The sequence below is a fragment of the Oncorhynchus tshawytscha genome, linkage group LG31 (genome assembly GCF_018296145.1).
Source record: "Oncorhynchus tshawytscha isolate Ot180627B linkage group LG31, Otsh_v2.0, whole genome shotgun sequence".
Taxonomy (NCBI): Eukaryota; Metazoa; Chordata; class Actinopteri; order Salmoniformes; family Salmonidae; genus Oncorhynchus; species Oncorhynchus tshawytscha.
Window position 1 is genome coordinate 17,844,310 of NC_056459.1, and position 15,581 is coordinate 17,859,890.

At 47.9% G+C, this 15,581-nt stretch overlaps 1 protein-coding gene across 5 annotated transcripts in view; it reads right to left on the reverse strand.

Moving 5' to 3' along the window:
• Nucleotides 1–15,581, reverse strand: part of LOC112236551 (PHD finger protein 14) — a 149,418-nt gene that overhangs the window by 115,883 nt on the left and 17,954 nt on the right. For 4 of the 5 annotated variants that reach the window (XR_006080578.1, XM_042310557.1, XM_042310554.1 and 1 more), the window contains exons 7-12: nt 14,918–15,029; nt 14,136–14,273; nt 9,182–9,328; nt 8,663–8,838; nt 8,328–8,434; nt 4,355–4,461 (exon numbers count right to left, since the gene is read on the reverse strand). Coding sequence is in view for 4 of the 5 variants with exons in the window: in XM_042310557.1 (XP_042166491.1) it covers nt 4,355–4,461; nt 8,328–8,434; nt 8,663–8,838; nt 9,182–9,328; nt 14,136–14,273; nt 14,918–15,029 (787 nt within the window). In the remaining variant the exon portion in view is untranslated. The remainder of the gene's footprint in view (nt 1–4,354; nt 4,462–8,327; nt 8,435–8,662; nt 8,839–9,181; nt 9,329–14,135; nt 14,274–14,917; nt 15,030–15,581) is intronic. The other variant, XM_042310556.1, reaches the window with a different exon arrangement.

Below are 15,581 nucleotides of genomic sequence, written 5' to 3' on the forward strand. Positions count from 1 at the left end.
GGGAGAGAGAGAGACAGGTCATGTAGGGGAGAGGGAAACAGACAGGTCATGTAGGGGGAGAGGGAAACAGACAGGTCATGTAGGGGGAGAGAGAAACAGGTCATGTAGGGAGGGAGAGAGAGAGAGAGAGAGAGACAGGTCATGTAGGGGGAGAGAGAGAGAGAGATCATAGGGGGGAGAGAGAGAGAGAGACAGGTCATGTAGGGGGAGAGAGAGAGAGAGAGAGAGCAAGAGAGACAGGTCATGTAGGGGAGGAGAGAGAGAGAGAGAGAGAGAGACAGGTCATGTAGGGGGAGAGAGAGAGACAGGTCATGTAGAGAAACAGGGAGGAGAGAGAGAGACAGACAGGTCATGTAGGGGAGAGAGAGAGAGACAGGTCATGTAGGGGGAGAGAGAGAGAGACAGGTCATGTAGGGGGGAGAGAGAGAGACAGGTCATGTAGGGGAGAGAGAGAGAGACAGGTCATGTAGGGGAGAGAGAGAGAGAGAGAGACAGGTCATGTAGGGGGAGAGAAACAGTCAGAGAGAGAGAGAGACAGGTCATGTAGGGGAGAGAGAGAGAGAGAGAGACAGGTCATGTAGGGGGAGAGAGAGGGAGAGAGACAGGTCATGTAGGGGGAGAGAGAGAGAGAGAGACAGGAGAGACAGGTCATGTAGGGGGGGAGAGAGAGAGAGAGAGAGAGACAGGTCATGTAGGGGAGAGAGAGAGAGAGAGAGAGAGAGAGACAGGTCATGTAGGGGGGGAGAGAGAGAGAGAGAGAGACAGGTCATGTAGGGGGAGAGAGAGAGAGAGAGAGAGACACCGGTCATGTAGGGGAGAGAGAGAGAGAGAGAGAGAGAGACCGGTTTTGTAGGGGGAGAGAGAGAGAGAGAGCGAGACCGGTTTTGTAGGGGGAGAGAGAGAGAGAGACCGGTCTTGTAGGGGGAGAGAGAGAGAGAGACCGGTCTTGTAGGGGGGAGAGAGAGAGAGACCGGTCTTGTAGGGGGGAGAGAGAGAGAGACCGGTCTTGTAGGGGGGGAGAGAGAGAGAGACCGGTCTTGTAGGGGGGGGAGAGAGAGAGACCGGTCTTGTAGGGGGAGAGAGAGAGAGACCGGTCATGTAGGGGGGAGAGAGAGAGACCGGTCATGTAGGGGGGGAGAGAGAGAGACCGGTCATGTAGGGGGGGGAGAGAGAGAGACCGGTCATGTAGGGGGAGAGAGAGAGAGACCGGTCATGTAGGGGGGAGAGAGAGAGACCGGTCATGTAGGGGGGAGAGAGAGAGACCGGTCATGTAGGGGGAGAGAGAGAGACAGGTCATGAGGAGGGAGAGAGAGAGAGAGCGAGAGAGAGCGAGAGAGGTCATGTAGGGGGGGAGAGAGAGAGAGAGACAGGTCATGTAGGGGGAGAGAGACAGAGAGACAGGTCATGTAGGGGGAGAGAGAGAGAGACAGGTCATGTAGGGGAGAGAGAGAGAGAGAGACAGGTCATGTAGGGGAGAGAGAGAGAGAGACAGGTCATGTAGGGGGAGAGAGCGAGAGAGACAGGTCATGTAGGGGGAGAGAGCGAGAGAGACAGGTCATGTAGGGGGAGAGAGCGAGAGAGACAGGTCATGTAGGGGGAGAGAGAGAGAGACAGGTCATGTAGAGGAGAGAGAGAAACAGGTTATGTAGAGGAGAGAGAGAAACAGGTCATGTAGAGGAGAGAGAGAAACAGGTTATGTAGAGGGGAGAGAGAAACAGTTCATGTAGGGGGGAGAGAGAAACACAGATCATGTAGGAGAGAGAGAGGTCATGTTAGGGAGAGAGACAGAGAGAGAGAGTTTCTGGCTATAGACTGTCTTTCATACCATGTCATGTGTCTTCTCAGTCATGTTGAGACTGGTCTACGACCATTGCTTTAATGTATTGTTGTTCTCATTAATATTGTTGTTGTTAATGGTAATCTCATGTCCACTACTACAATTATTATTGCTGTTGGTCCGACCATTTATTTATATAAAAATATATATATATTATTTTCTATATGTATACTTAGACAATGTAAGTAATAATGAACTTGCCATGTCAATAAAGTCAATTGAATTGAATTGAGAGAGACGGGTCACGTGGGGGGGAGAGAGAGAGAGAGAGACGGGTTACGAGGGGGGGGAGAGAGAGAGAGAGACGGGTTATGTAGGGGGAGAGAGAGAGACAGGGGTTATGTAGGAGAGAGAGAGACAGGGGTTATGTAGGGGGCAGAGAGAGAGAGACAGGTCATGTAGGGGGAGAGAGAGAGAGACAGGTCATGTAGGGGGAGAGGGAAACAGGTCATGTAGGGGGAGAGAGAGAGAGAGACAGGTTATGTAGGGGGGAGAGAGAGAGACAGGTTATGTAGGGGGGAGAGAGAGAGACAGGTTATGTAGGGGAGAGAGAGAGAGAGACAGGTTATGTAGGGGGAGAGAGAGAGACAGGTTATGTAGGGGGAGAGAGAGAGACAGGTTATGTAGGGGGAGAGAGAGAGACGGGGGTTATGTAGGGGGAGAGAGAGAGACGGGTTATGTAGGGGGAGAGAGAGAGAGACAGGTTATGTAGGGGAGAGAGAGAGAGACAGGTTATGTAGGGGGCAGAGAGAGAGAGACAGGTTATGTAGGGGGCAGAGAGAGAGAGACAGGTCATGTAGGGGGGGAGAGAGAGAGACAGGTCATGTAGGGGGAGAGAGAGAGAGACAGGTCATGTAGGGGGAGAGGGAAACAGGTCATGTAGGGGGAGAGAGAGAGAGACAGGTTATGTAGGGGGAGAGAGAGAGACAGGTTATGTAGGGGAGAGAGAGAGAGAGACAGGTCATGTAGGGGAGAGGGAAACAGACAGGTCATGTAGGGGGAGAGGGAAACAGGTCATGTAGGGGAGAGAGAGACAGGTTATGTAGGGGGAGAGAGAGAGAGACAGGTTATGTAGGGGGAGAGAGAGAGACAGGTTATGTAGGGGAGAGAGAGAGAGACAGGTCATGTAGGGGGAGAGGGAAACAGACAGGTCATGTAGGGGGAGAGGGAAACAGGTCATGTAGGGGAGAGAGAGACAGGTTATGTAGGGGAGAGAGAGAGAGAGAGAGACCGGTTATGTAGGGGGAGAGAGAGAGACCGGTTATGTAGGGGGAGAGAGAGAGAGACCGGTTATGTAGGGGGGGGAGAGAGAGAGAGAGAGACCGGTTATGTAGGGGGGGAGAGAGAGAGAGAGAGAGACCGGTTATGTAGGGGGGAGAGAGAGAGAGAGAGAGAGAGAGAGACCGGTTATGTAGGGGGAGAGAGAGAGAGAGACCGGTTATGTAGGGGGAGAGAGAGAGACCGGTTACCCACCACCCCGCACACTCAGAACCCACCACCCCGCACACTCAGAACCCACCACGCGCACTCACCCTGTCAGGGGCTTTATAGCCGTATCTGTAGCTAGACTTCTAATCTTAACGATCCTTCTCGCTCGATCCCCCTCTCAGTCTTTCTCCATCTCTCACTGTCTTCAAGGCTGGGGCTGCTTCTCTCTCTCCATCGCTCTCTCTCCTTCTCTCTTTCTATGCATCTCTCTCGCTCCCTCTCTCCGTGTAAAAGCATGTCGAGCGGTGCAATTAGCAACACACACTCCATTAATAACGCTTAATACACGTGGCAGAAAGACTGAACGCAACATTAACTCCTCTGACTTTATGCCGCTGTTTTATTCCCTTCTTCATTGGGCCTGATGGAGCGAAGCTGCCCTGCGCCGCCACACCCAAGTCACATGGCGAAGGATAGATGAAAGGAGATAGATAGAGAGAGAGAGAGAGAGAGAGAGAGCGAAACGGCAAGGGCCATTTCGAGAGAGATCGAGGGAGAAAGAGATGAACAGAGTGAGAGATGAGAGATGGAGAGAGCTAGACGGAAGAGGAACAACAGGGCTCTTAAAATTGTCTTTTTCATGGTACATAGTAAAACGGTGGTTAATGTGTTGTAGCGCAAAGCGATGCGGTTTATGAATGACACACTGTCGTTTCTGAAGACTAGAGGCCATGCAGTACAAAGACATAGCACAGCTTTAGTGTGAGAACTCAGAGCAACGCTACTGGAGAATCACTGGTAAAACCCCTAGTGACTGGTTGATAACAGTGTGGATTAACATTTTGTCCACTATCTCCCTGGCCGTGTCTACTATCACAGAAACGTCAAGCAAGCATTTTATTAGGTGACTTTACGGCCTGTACCAAATCAAATCTAATTTTATTGGTCGCATACACATATTTAGCAGATGTTATTGGGGATGTAGAGAAATGCTTGTGTTCCTAGCTCCAACACCACTACTAACCTTGTTGTAGTCGACAAGCAGCTTCTTCAGGTTCTTCTAACAGTGTGTTTTCCACCACTACTAACCTTGTTGTAGTCGACGTGCAGTTTCTCCTGCTCACTCTCCAGCTTGTCTTTCAGGTTCTTCTGTTCAGAGATATTGTCCTGGATCTGAATCATCCTCATGTTCCTCTCTGCATAGCAATAAGGACACCAATCAATAAACCACCATCACAATCTACACACATCAATAGGACCGATCCCAATCTATCTCCATCTATACACGGGAAAAGGCAGACGAGAAACACGGTGTGCCAATCTGATGGGCGATAGCTGGGGGATGTTGTTCTGATGGGCGATAGCTGGGGGATGAGGTTCTGATGGGCGATAGCTGGGGGATGAGGTTCTGATGGGCGATAGCTGGGGGATGTGGTTCTGATGGGCGATAGCTGGGGGTGGGGGATGCTGTCTGATGAGAGATAGCTGGAGGTGGGGGGTGTTCTGATGGGAGATAGCTGGGGATGTTGTTCTGATGATGGGCGATAGCTGGGGATGCTGTTCTGATGGGAGATAGCTGGGGAATGCTGTTCTGATGGGAGATAGCTGGGGAGTGGGGAATGTTGTTCTGATGGGCGATAGCTGGGGAGTGGGGCATGTTCTTCTGATGGGAGATAGCTGGGGTGGGGGATGTTCTTCTGATGGGAGATAGCTGGGGATGTTCTTCTGATGGGCGATAGCTGGGGATGTTCTTCTGATGGGATAGCTGGGGATGTTCTTCTGATAGCTGGGGATGTTCTTCTGATGGGCGATAGCTGGGGGATGTTGTTCAGATGGGCGATAGCTGGGGGATGTTGTTCAGATGGGCGATAGCTGGGGGATGAGGTTCTGATGGGCGATAGCTGGGGGATGAGGTTCTGATGGGCGATAGCTGGGGGATGTGGTTCTGATGGGCGATAGCTGGGGATGTGGTTCTGATGGGCGATAGCTGGGGGATGTGGTTCTGATGGGCGATAGCTGGGGGATGTGGTTCTGATGGGCGATAGCTGGGGGATGTGGTTCTGATGGGAGATAGCTGGGGGATGTGGTTCTGATGGTAGATAGCTGGGGGATGTGGTTCTGATGGTAGATAGCTGGGGGATGTGGTTCTGATGGTAGATAGCTGGGGACGTGGTTCTGATGGTAGATAGCTGGGGGACGTGGTTCTGATGGTAGATAGCTGGGGGACGTGGTTCTGATGGGCGATAGCTGGAGAGTGGGGAATGTTGTTCTGATGGGCGATAGCTGGGGGTGTGGTTCTGATGGGAGATAGCTGGGGGTGTGGTTCTGATGGGAGATAGCTGGGGGATGTTGTTGGTTCTGATGGGAGATAGCTGGGGGATGTTGTTGGTTCTGATGGGCGATAGCTGGGGGATGTGGTTCTGATGGGCGATAGCTGGGGGATGTGGTTCTGATGGGCGATAGCTGGGGGATGTGGTTCTGATGGGCGATAGCTGGGGGATGTGGTTCTGATGGGCGATAGCTGGGGGATGTGGTTCTGATGGGCGATAGCTGGGGGATGTGGTTCTGATGGGCGATAGCTGGGGGATGTGGTTCTGATGGGCGATAGCTGGGGGATGTGGTTCTGATGGGCGATAGCTGGGGGATGTGGTTCTGATGGTAGATAGCTGGGGGATGTGGTTCTGATGGTAGATAGCTGGGGGATGTGGTTCTGATGGTAGATAGCTGGGGGATGTGGTTCTGATGGTAGATAGCTGGGGGATGTGGTTCTGATGGTAGATAGCTGGGGGATGTGGTTCTGATGTGAGATAGCTGGGGGACGTTGTTCTGATGGGCGATAGCTGGGGGACGTTGTTCTGATGGGCGATAGCTGGAGAGTGGGGAATGTTGTTCTGATGGGCGATAGCTGGGGGTGTGGTTCTGATGGGAGATAGCTGGGGGATGTGGTTCTGATGTGAGATAGCTGGGGATGTTGTTCTGATGTGAGATAGCTGGGGATGTTGTTCTGATGTGAGATAGCTGGGGGATGTTGTTCTAATGTCAGATAGCTGGGGGATGTTGTTCTGATGTGAGATAGCTGGGGATGTTGTTCTGATGTGAGATAGCTGGGGATGTTGTTCTGATGTGAGATAGCTGGGGGCTGTTGTTCTGATGTGAGATAGCTGGGGATGTTATTCTGATGTGAGATAGCTGGGGATGTTGTTCTGATGTGAGATAGCTGGGGATGTTGTTCTGATGGGAGATAGCTGGGGGACGTTGTTCTGATGGGCGATAGCTGGGGAGTGGGGAATGTTGTTCTGATGGGCGATAGCTGGGGAGTGGAGAATGTTGTTCTGATGGGAGAAAGCTGGGGGATGTTGTTCTGATGGGAGATAGCTGGGGGATGTTGTTCTGATGTGAGATAGCTGGGGGATGTTGTTCTGATGTGAGATAGCTGGGGATGTTGTTCTGATGTGAGATAGCTGGGGATGTTGTTCTGATGTGAGATAGCTGGGGGATGTTGTTCTGATGTGAGATAGCTGGGGATGTTATTCTGATGTGAGATAGCTGGGGATGTTGTTCTGATGTGAGATAGCTGGGGATGTTGTTCTGATGGGAGATAGCTGGGGGACGTTGTTCTGATGGGCGATAGCTGGGGAGTGGGGAATGTTGTTCTGATGGGCGATAGCTGGGGAGTGGAGAATGTTGTTCTGATGGGAGAAAGCTGGGGGATGTTGTTCTGATGGGAGATAGCTGGGGGATGTTGTTCTGATGGGAGATAGCTGGGGGATGTTGTTCTGATGGGAGATAGCTGGGGGATGTTGTTCTGATGGGAGATAGCTGGGGATGTTGTTCTGATGGGAGATAGCTGGGGGTGGGGGATGCTGTCTGATGAGAGATAGCTGGAGGTGGGGGGGGTGATCTGATGGGAGATAGCTGGGGGATGTTGTTCTTATGGGCGATAGCTGGGGGATGCTGTTCTGATGGGAGAGAGCTGGGGAGTGGGGAATGTTGTTCTGATGGGCGATAGCTGGGGAGTGGGGCATGTTGTTCTGATGGGAGATAGCTGGGGGTGGGGGATGTTCTTCTGATGGGAGATAGCTGGGGGATGTTCTTCTGATGGGAGATGTTCTTCTGATGGGAGATAGCTGGGGATGTTCTTCTGATGGGCGATAGCTGGGGGATGTGGTTCTGATGTGAGATAGCTGGGGATGTTGTTCTGATGGGAGATAGCTGGGGGATGTTGTTCTGATGGGAGATAGCTGGGGGATGTTGTTCTGATGGGAGATAGCTGGGGGACGTTGTTCTGATGGGAGATAGCTGGGGAGTGGGGAATGTTGTTCTGATGGGCGATAGCTGGGGAGTGGGGAATGTTGTTCTGATGGGAGATAGCTGGGGATGTTGTTCTGATGGGAGATAGCTGGGGGTGGGGATGCTGTCTGATGAGAGATAGCTGGGGATGTTCTTCTGATGGGAGATGTTCTTCTGATGGGAGATAGCTGGGGGATGTTCTTCTGATGGGCGATAGCTGGGGATGTTCTTCTGATGGGCGATAGCTGGGGGATGTGGTTCTGATGGGCGATAGCTGGGGGATGTGGTTCTGATGGGCGATAGCTGGGGGATGTGGTTCTGATGGGCGATAGCTGGGGGATGTGGTTCTGATGGGCGATGTTGTTCTGATGGGAGATAGCTGGGGGATGTTGTTCTGATGGGAGATAGCTGGAGGTGGGGGTGTTGTTCTGATGGGCGATAGCTGGGGAGTGGGGGATGCTGTCTGATGGGAGATAGCTGGGGGTGGGGGATGTTGTTCAAGGTTATACACGTTTGAACGTACATGTATACGCACACTCGCAAACACACACACAAAAACGGTCGAGCAAACACATATCTGGCAACGGCATCATCATTCATTTTGGGGGTCTTTATCCAAGGCTACATGCTGAGAGCCTATAGAACTCTGGCACATCTGTCTTTATTCTGGAAGCATCTGTCTTTACTAACAACATTGACTAGAATAGTGTATTATGTTGGTAATGTAAGTCTATGTTTCCATTAGTCAGATGGTTTTTGTTTCCCTACTCACCCAGGTAATAGTTGACGAAGTCTGCAGTGAGGGCAGGCTGCTTGTGTTTCCTGCGTCCGTCCACACTTGCGCTGATGTCTGATGTGTCTACAGGGAAGATGTCCGTGCTGAAGAAGAAAAAATAGATTTGAACCGACAACCCTCTGCTTCCTGGTCCACCTTTCTGACCTCAAAGCCCCTCCCTGACAAGGGGAAAAAGTTGCAGCTCTCACGCATCCAGTTCAAAACAATATTTATATTGGATTTTTTTTGAGTGTGTGAATTCTATATTTGGGCTGCACCTCAATTCTTGGTTGCCTGAACACCAGCTTTTTCCTACAGACATTAACTCCTACCTGATGCCCATGAGCTCGGCCTTCCTCATGAGTTTCCTGATGGCGGAGGCGCTGGAGGTCAGGGGTCGTGGAAGCTTCTCCCGGGGGACCCAGGCCTGGGGCCGAGTGTTACGGGACAGCTCTGCCCTGGCCCGGTACTGCTGCAGCCGGGTGGTGATACGGGCCTGCCAGGGGTTCAACACAACACAAAGAAACACACACTTCATTATCTAATGACAGCCCGGCTGTGTCCCAAATGGCACCCTATCCTATATATGGGCCCTGGTCAAAAGTAGTGCTTTATATAGGGAATAGGATCCCATTTGGGACCCAGACATTACAATTTACAACCTCCCCAGGAGGTTGCTGTGTTTTCCAACTCACTTGTTAAAATAAAAAGTTGAAGACTGAATCTTGCATATAGAACAATTAACTATGAAGGAAACACTGACAAGCATTTCTATTCATGTTCAAAGACAACATTCTGCAGCCCTAACAGGGGCAAGCCAGTGTGAGTCTGAGCCAGTCTTGACCTCTCACCTGTGCCTCAGGGGCCAGCTGCTTCTCTTTGTCCTGTAGAGATGCCTTGCAGTAGGACTGGAGCGCCAGGTAGTTCTTCCTCTTCCACTTCCTGTCATAGCGGTCCGCATGCTGCTTACAATACGCAAAGAAGGGATCGGCTATGTCCTGTGGAAACAGACACACACATGTTCAAAACCTGATTGACCACAGGTGAACATCGCTTCTTGTGCACTGTGTATGGCATGTCTTTCAGCACTCTTCAGTCAAGAGATCTGTTTTCCTGTGTAAAATAGTCACTTACAGCGCAGTCGGACCCACTTGAATTTTTCCACATTTTGTTATGTTACAGCCTTATTCTAAAATCTATTAAATAGTTTTTTCCCACCCTCGTCAATCTACACATAATACCTCATAATTACTTTTTTTTTTTGTAAATGTATAATTCTTTAAAAAAAACTAAAATATCACAATTACATAAGTATTCAGGCCCTTTACTCAGTACTTTATTGAAGCACCTTTGGCAGTGATTACAACCTCAAGTCTTCTTGGGTATGACACTACAAGCTTAGCACACTTGTATTTGGAGAGTTTCTCCCATTCTTCACTGAAGATCCTATCAAGCTCTGTCAGGTTGGATAGGAAGCGTTGCTACACAGCTATTTTCAGGTCTTGCCAGAGATGTTCGATCGGTTTCAAGTCCGGGCTCTGACTGAGCCACTCAAGGACACTCAGAGACTTGTCCCGAAGCCAATCCTGTGTTGTCTTGGCTGTGTGCTTAGGGTCGTTGTCCTGTTGGAAGGTGAACCTTCGTCCCAGTCTGAGGTCCTGAGCGCTCTGGAGGAGGTTTTCATCAAGGATCTCTCTGTACTTTACTCTGTTCATCTTTCCCCGATCCCGACTAGTTTCCCAGTCTCTGCCGCTGAAAAACATCCCTACATCATGATGCTGCCTCCACCATGCTTCACCGTAGGGATGGTGCCAGTTTTCCTCCAGATGTGACGCTTGGCATTCAGGCCAAAGAGTTCAATCTTGGTTTCATCAGACCAGAGAATCTTGTTTCTCATGGTCTGAGAGTCCTTTAGGTGCCTTTTGACAAACTCCAAGTGGGCTGTCGTGCCTTTTAGTGAGGAGTGGCTTCCGTCTGGCCACTCTACCATAAAGGCCTGATTGGTGGAATGCTGCAGAGATGGTTGTCCTTCTGGAAGGTTCTCCCATCTCCACAGAGGAACTCTGGAACTCTGTCCGAGTGACCATTGGGTTCTAAGTCACCTCCCTGACCAAGGCCCTTCTCCCCCGATTGCTCAGTTTGGCTGGGTGGCCAGCTGGTGGTTGGTGGTTACAACCTTCTTCCATTTAAAAATGATGGAGACAACTGTGTTCAAGGGGACCTTCATTGCTGCAAATATTTTATGTTACCCTTCCCCAGATCGGCGTCTCGACACAATCCTTTCTCAGAGCTCTACGGACAATTGCTTCGACCTCATGGCTTGGTTTTTGCTCTGACATGCACTGTCAACTGTGGGACCCTACATAGACAGGTGTGTGCCCTTCCCATGTCCAATCAATTGAATTTACCACAGGTGGACTCCAATCAAGTTGTAGAAACCTCTCAAGGATGATCAATGGAAACAGGATGCACCTGAGCTCTTTTTCGAGTCTCATAGCAAAGGGTCTGAATACTTATGTAAATAAGGTATGTTTTTTGATTTTTAATACATTTGCAAACATTTCTAAAAGCCTGTTTTCTCTTTGTCATTATGGGGTATTGTGTGTAGATTGATGAGGATTTATTTTAATTGATCCATTTTAGAATAAGGCTGTAACGTAACAAAACGTGGAAAAGGGGAAGGGTTCGGAATACTTTCCGAATGGACTGTATGTAATTCAAAAGAATAATTGTATCATTGTTATGTGAGAAACATAACATCCATGTAGTGCTCTCAGAGTGATGAACTGTGCTCAATGCTGAAGTAGAGTGCATCTTATTCCTAGAACTGGGTTTAGTGATGGTGATTTTTCTCAGAAATGGTCTTCCAAATTCCAGGTAAGAAAAGAGCGAAGAACAATGAAAGCCTCTACTTCTTAATTATTTTCCATATCCACAACAACCATACAGCTCACCTACAAGGTCCTACGACCTTTTCTTTCCCCCTGCTCAGTCAGAGAGAAAAAAAACACTCAAACTCAACCGTTTTTCCCCCCAGACAGGCAGGCAGCCCCTGGCTCCCCTAGAATCGTTTAGGCTTAAGGTGTTTCGGCAGATTTTATCAGAGGCTTCACCTGTTGATAGGGGCCCTTTGCCACAGCTCAATGGATTAAATGGATAGCGGTGAGTAGGCACTTTCTGGGCCGGGTTTATCAGTACGCCGGCCGCCTTTGTGCCGCAGAAAGAAGTGACGCGAGGTGCATACATCAGCTGCACTGCAGACGGATCCTGAATACCAGCTATAACCAGATCCTTAGAGTGTCATCATTATACAGCCTTCCTTGTTTTATTACATACTCAATATAAGACTCTGCCTATAGCAGGAGGTTGATGAAGGAGCCAGGGCCAGTTTAAGAGACTGTTATAAAGGACTAGTCGTTTGTAAAATGAATACACTACTGCAGTGGTTCTTAACCTGGGTTCGATCGAACCCCAGGGGTTCGGTGAGTCAGTCTCAGGGGTTCGGCGGAGGTCAAGACACACATCCGACACATATGATTCGTGATGACACGCCCCGCTTGGCCATCATTGGCTGCAGGTGATCACGCTACATCGCTTGGCCTATCTGTGCTGCAGGGAATTTGGTGCGCTCAGTAGTCGACTTGTGACTGTCGTGATGGTACGTCTTGTGATTTCTTTCTTAATATTTTAATCCCTTCATACTTACTATGTCGAGCAAAAAAAGAAAGTGGTCGGACGAATATGTACAATATGGATTCATGTATAATGGAACGTGATGGGAGTCAGCGTCCTAACTGCATGATTTGCAATGCCAAGTTGAGCAATTCTAGTCTAGCACCTACAAAACTAAGAGAACACTTCCTTAAGCTGCATGGAGATGGAAAATACAAGAACACAACGCTCGCTGAATTCAAGGTGAAGAGAGCCAGATTCGATGAAAAGGCTACTCTGCCTGTTCTTGGCTTTGTACCCATCAACAAACTGATCCTCACAGCATCATAGGAAGTTGCTTACAAAGTTCAAAATTCAGCCTTCAACTCGATGAGACCACAGACGTTTCCAATCTAAGCCAGCTTGCTGTATTCGTGCGCTATGTGAAAGACGATGTGATAAAGGAAGATTTTTTTATTTTGTAAGCCTCTTACAACAACAACTAAGGCAGCCGATGTGAAGAAACTTGTGGATGACTTCTTGAAAGACAACAATCTTTCGTGGGATTTGGTTTCTACAGTTTGTTTGGACGGAGCTCCAGTCATGCTGGGAAGAAAGTCTGGTTTTGGTGCGCTAGTGAAAGCCGATGCACCACACATCATTGTTACGCATTGTATTCTGCACAGGCATGCGTTGGCAACAAAAACCTTGCCTCCAAAACTGGCAGAAGTATTAAAAATTGTAGTGGAATGCGTGAACTATGTGCGAACTAGTGCTCTGAGGCACCGCATCTTCAGTGCGCTGTGTAAAGAAATGGGCTCTGAATTCGAGGTACTTTGCTGTGCGTGTGGAATTAGCCCTGTTTTTGCAAGAGCACCAACATTGTCATGCAGAATGCTTCAAAAATTCTGAGTTCATTCTCATTTTAGCATACATGGCTGATATCTTCGCAGCTCTCAATCATCTCAATCAAAAGATGCAGGGTGGTGGAGTCAACATCATCGAAGCGGAGGAAAACCTGAAGGCTTTTTAAAAAAAGCTACCGTTATGGAAACGACGAACAGAGAACGATAACTTCGCAAACTTTCCCCTGCTGGACAAGTGTGTAAGTAAGATTGAAGATGTATCTGGAATCGGAGACATTTCTGTACCCGCGGAACTGAAGCAAGCAATTGCCACGCACTTAGATGAGCTTGCAAAGTCTCTCAACGGATACTTCCCTACAAGAGAGTCATATCCAGCATGGGTGAGACAGCCGTTCACGTTTAGTGTTGAGACAACAGATGTCAATGATGAATACCTCTATGAAATCATTGAAATTCAGCAGAGCCAGGTTCAACAGCAACTCTTCAGAACAACAACGCTTTCAACGTTTTGGTGTCAACAAATGGTAACGTACCCTGTTATTGCTGAGAAAGCTCTGGAGATTTTCATACCGTTTGTTACAACATATCTTTGCAAGCAATCCTTATCGAGGATGCTGGACATAAAAACGAAGAAAAGGAACAGACTTTGTTGCAAAAATGACATGAGAGTGACACTTGCCAAGGTGAAGCTGCGCATTTCTGAACTGATCTCTGAAAGGCAACAGCAGAAGTTATACTGATTTGCAGCAAATATTCATTGTTATGTTTTTGTGTGAAAATCATGTTTTGATGATTTTGTTCTTTGAACACAGTGATGTTGATGCACGGTTCATTTTGTGCACCAGTAAACTATGTTTTGAATTTGAAAAAAAATCATATTTTATTTTTCCAATTAAGAAGGGTTCGGTGAATGCGCATATGAAACTGGTGGGGTTCAGTACCTCCAACAAGGTTAAGAAACCCTGCATTACTGTCTTCTTATCGCAGGGAGTGACATGAATCCTGCACTAAGAACCCCCCCACGTTGTTCAAATGCATTTCAGGGACTGTGAATGAGCTGTGCAAAGCTGTCAAAGGGTGGCTAATTTGAAGAATCTCAAATATATTTAGATTTGTTTAACACTTTTTTGGTTACTACATGATTCCATATGTGTTTTCTCATTGTTCTAATGTCCTCACTATTATAAATAGTAAAAATAAAGAGAAACCCTGGAACGAGTAGCTCTGTCCAAACTTTTGACTTGTACTGTACACAGGGTCACATGATTCATGTCCGGTCTTCTCTCACCTCCTCCGCAGCAGCCTCTGAGAGAAGCCCCTCCCTCTGAGCACAGGTCACATGGAAGTAGGATCGGCACATGCCAGCATCACAGCTGATACACACGCCTGTCCGGGCGAACCGGGCGTCCTCGCAGAAACTGCACTCCTAGACAAAAGAGAAAGCAAAAACATAGGTCAGAAACACCACTTATGAACAAAAGGTAAAAAGAAAATGGAGATATCAGAAACTGCAGTCAGGGACAAAGGAAAACCTAGAGGTTCAGAAACTACAACATTGACTTTGCTCAGTTCTGCCAAAGGGACAAAGTGACCACTTGGAGAAACTTGCATATGCTTTAATTATTCATTTTTATGATAATACACATTTTTCAGCAGCAATTTCTTTTCAGAGTGAAATGGCACTGGATCATATTTCTAAAAGTCACTCACTTCAATAAAGTGTATTCTATTGGCTTAGTGACCCTCAACAGGGTTTCCAGCTAGAATGAATGTCAGAGTGACTGTACGCTGATGGATCACTATGTTAAAGTTGGATGTAAAGTGTTGGACGGTAACCAACCACACGAGTCACTTTATTACTGTCTTAATGTGCTGCTCCTCATAAACCGGACTTATTCATCAACAGACAACGGGAAACCAAAATTCTAAAACACCTTCCTCAGTCTTCCACTCTGACAAAGCATGTTTGAAGTAATACGGATTGATTTTGTGTCATACAATTTACACTGTTTAACAGAATATTTCGATCGCCATCATCTTTATTCTAGAAAACATTTCCTTTGTACTTGCCTTGGCCCCATACTTGGAGTAGTTCATCTCTGTGAGAGTCACTGGTCGTAGTTTATCAATGTCCCCAAACGCTACTCCAGGGACGTAGAGCGCACAAACCACATGGACCCATCTAGAAAATACACATGAAAAAAGAACAAAGATGCTTCAAATAGCCCCATTGCTGATGTATGTGCCTACTTAACCAATGAAAGCAAAGACCATTATACACATTGAGAGTATACTAAACAGAGACTGGGTAGTCCACGTGAAGTAAACACAAGCTTTCTAATGGTCACAATTAAAGTGTTTGAACAGGATCTTAAACGCGTACAAATTTGTAACATTGTAAGAATTGGAATGGCAGGATTTGTTGTTGATGCAGGATGTAACATATAATACAAAATTGATGACGTTGTACACAATGCACAATTTTCGAGGACCCGTTTTGGCTCGTGAGTGCTACTTTCAAAGCTACTGCCTGAAATTATACAAAACCTTTATAATGCATCTTTAAAGAGAAGATTGGCCCATTTTGAATGTTATCTTATATTTGTGCATCTCTGAGCGATTTTCTATCTATTCCCTGGGTCATTTCATGTGTATCTGAGCGATTGCCTTCAGAAATTCTGCCGGTATGATATAGCATTGTGATAAAGTCTCTCTCACTACACTGGACGTTAAT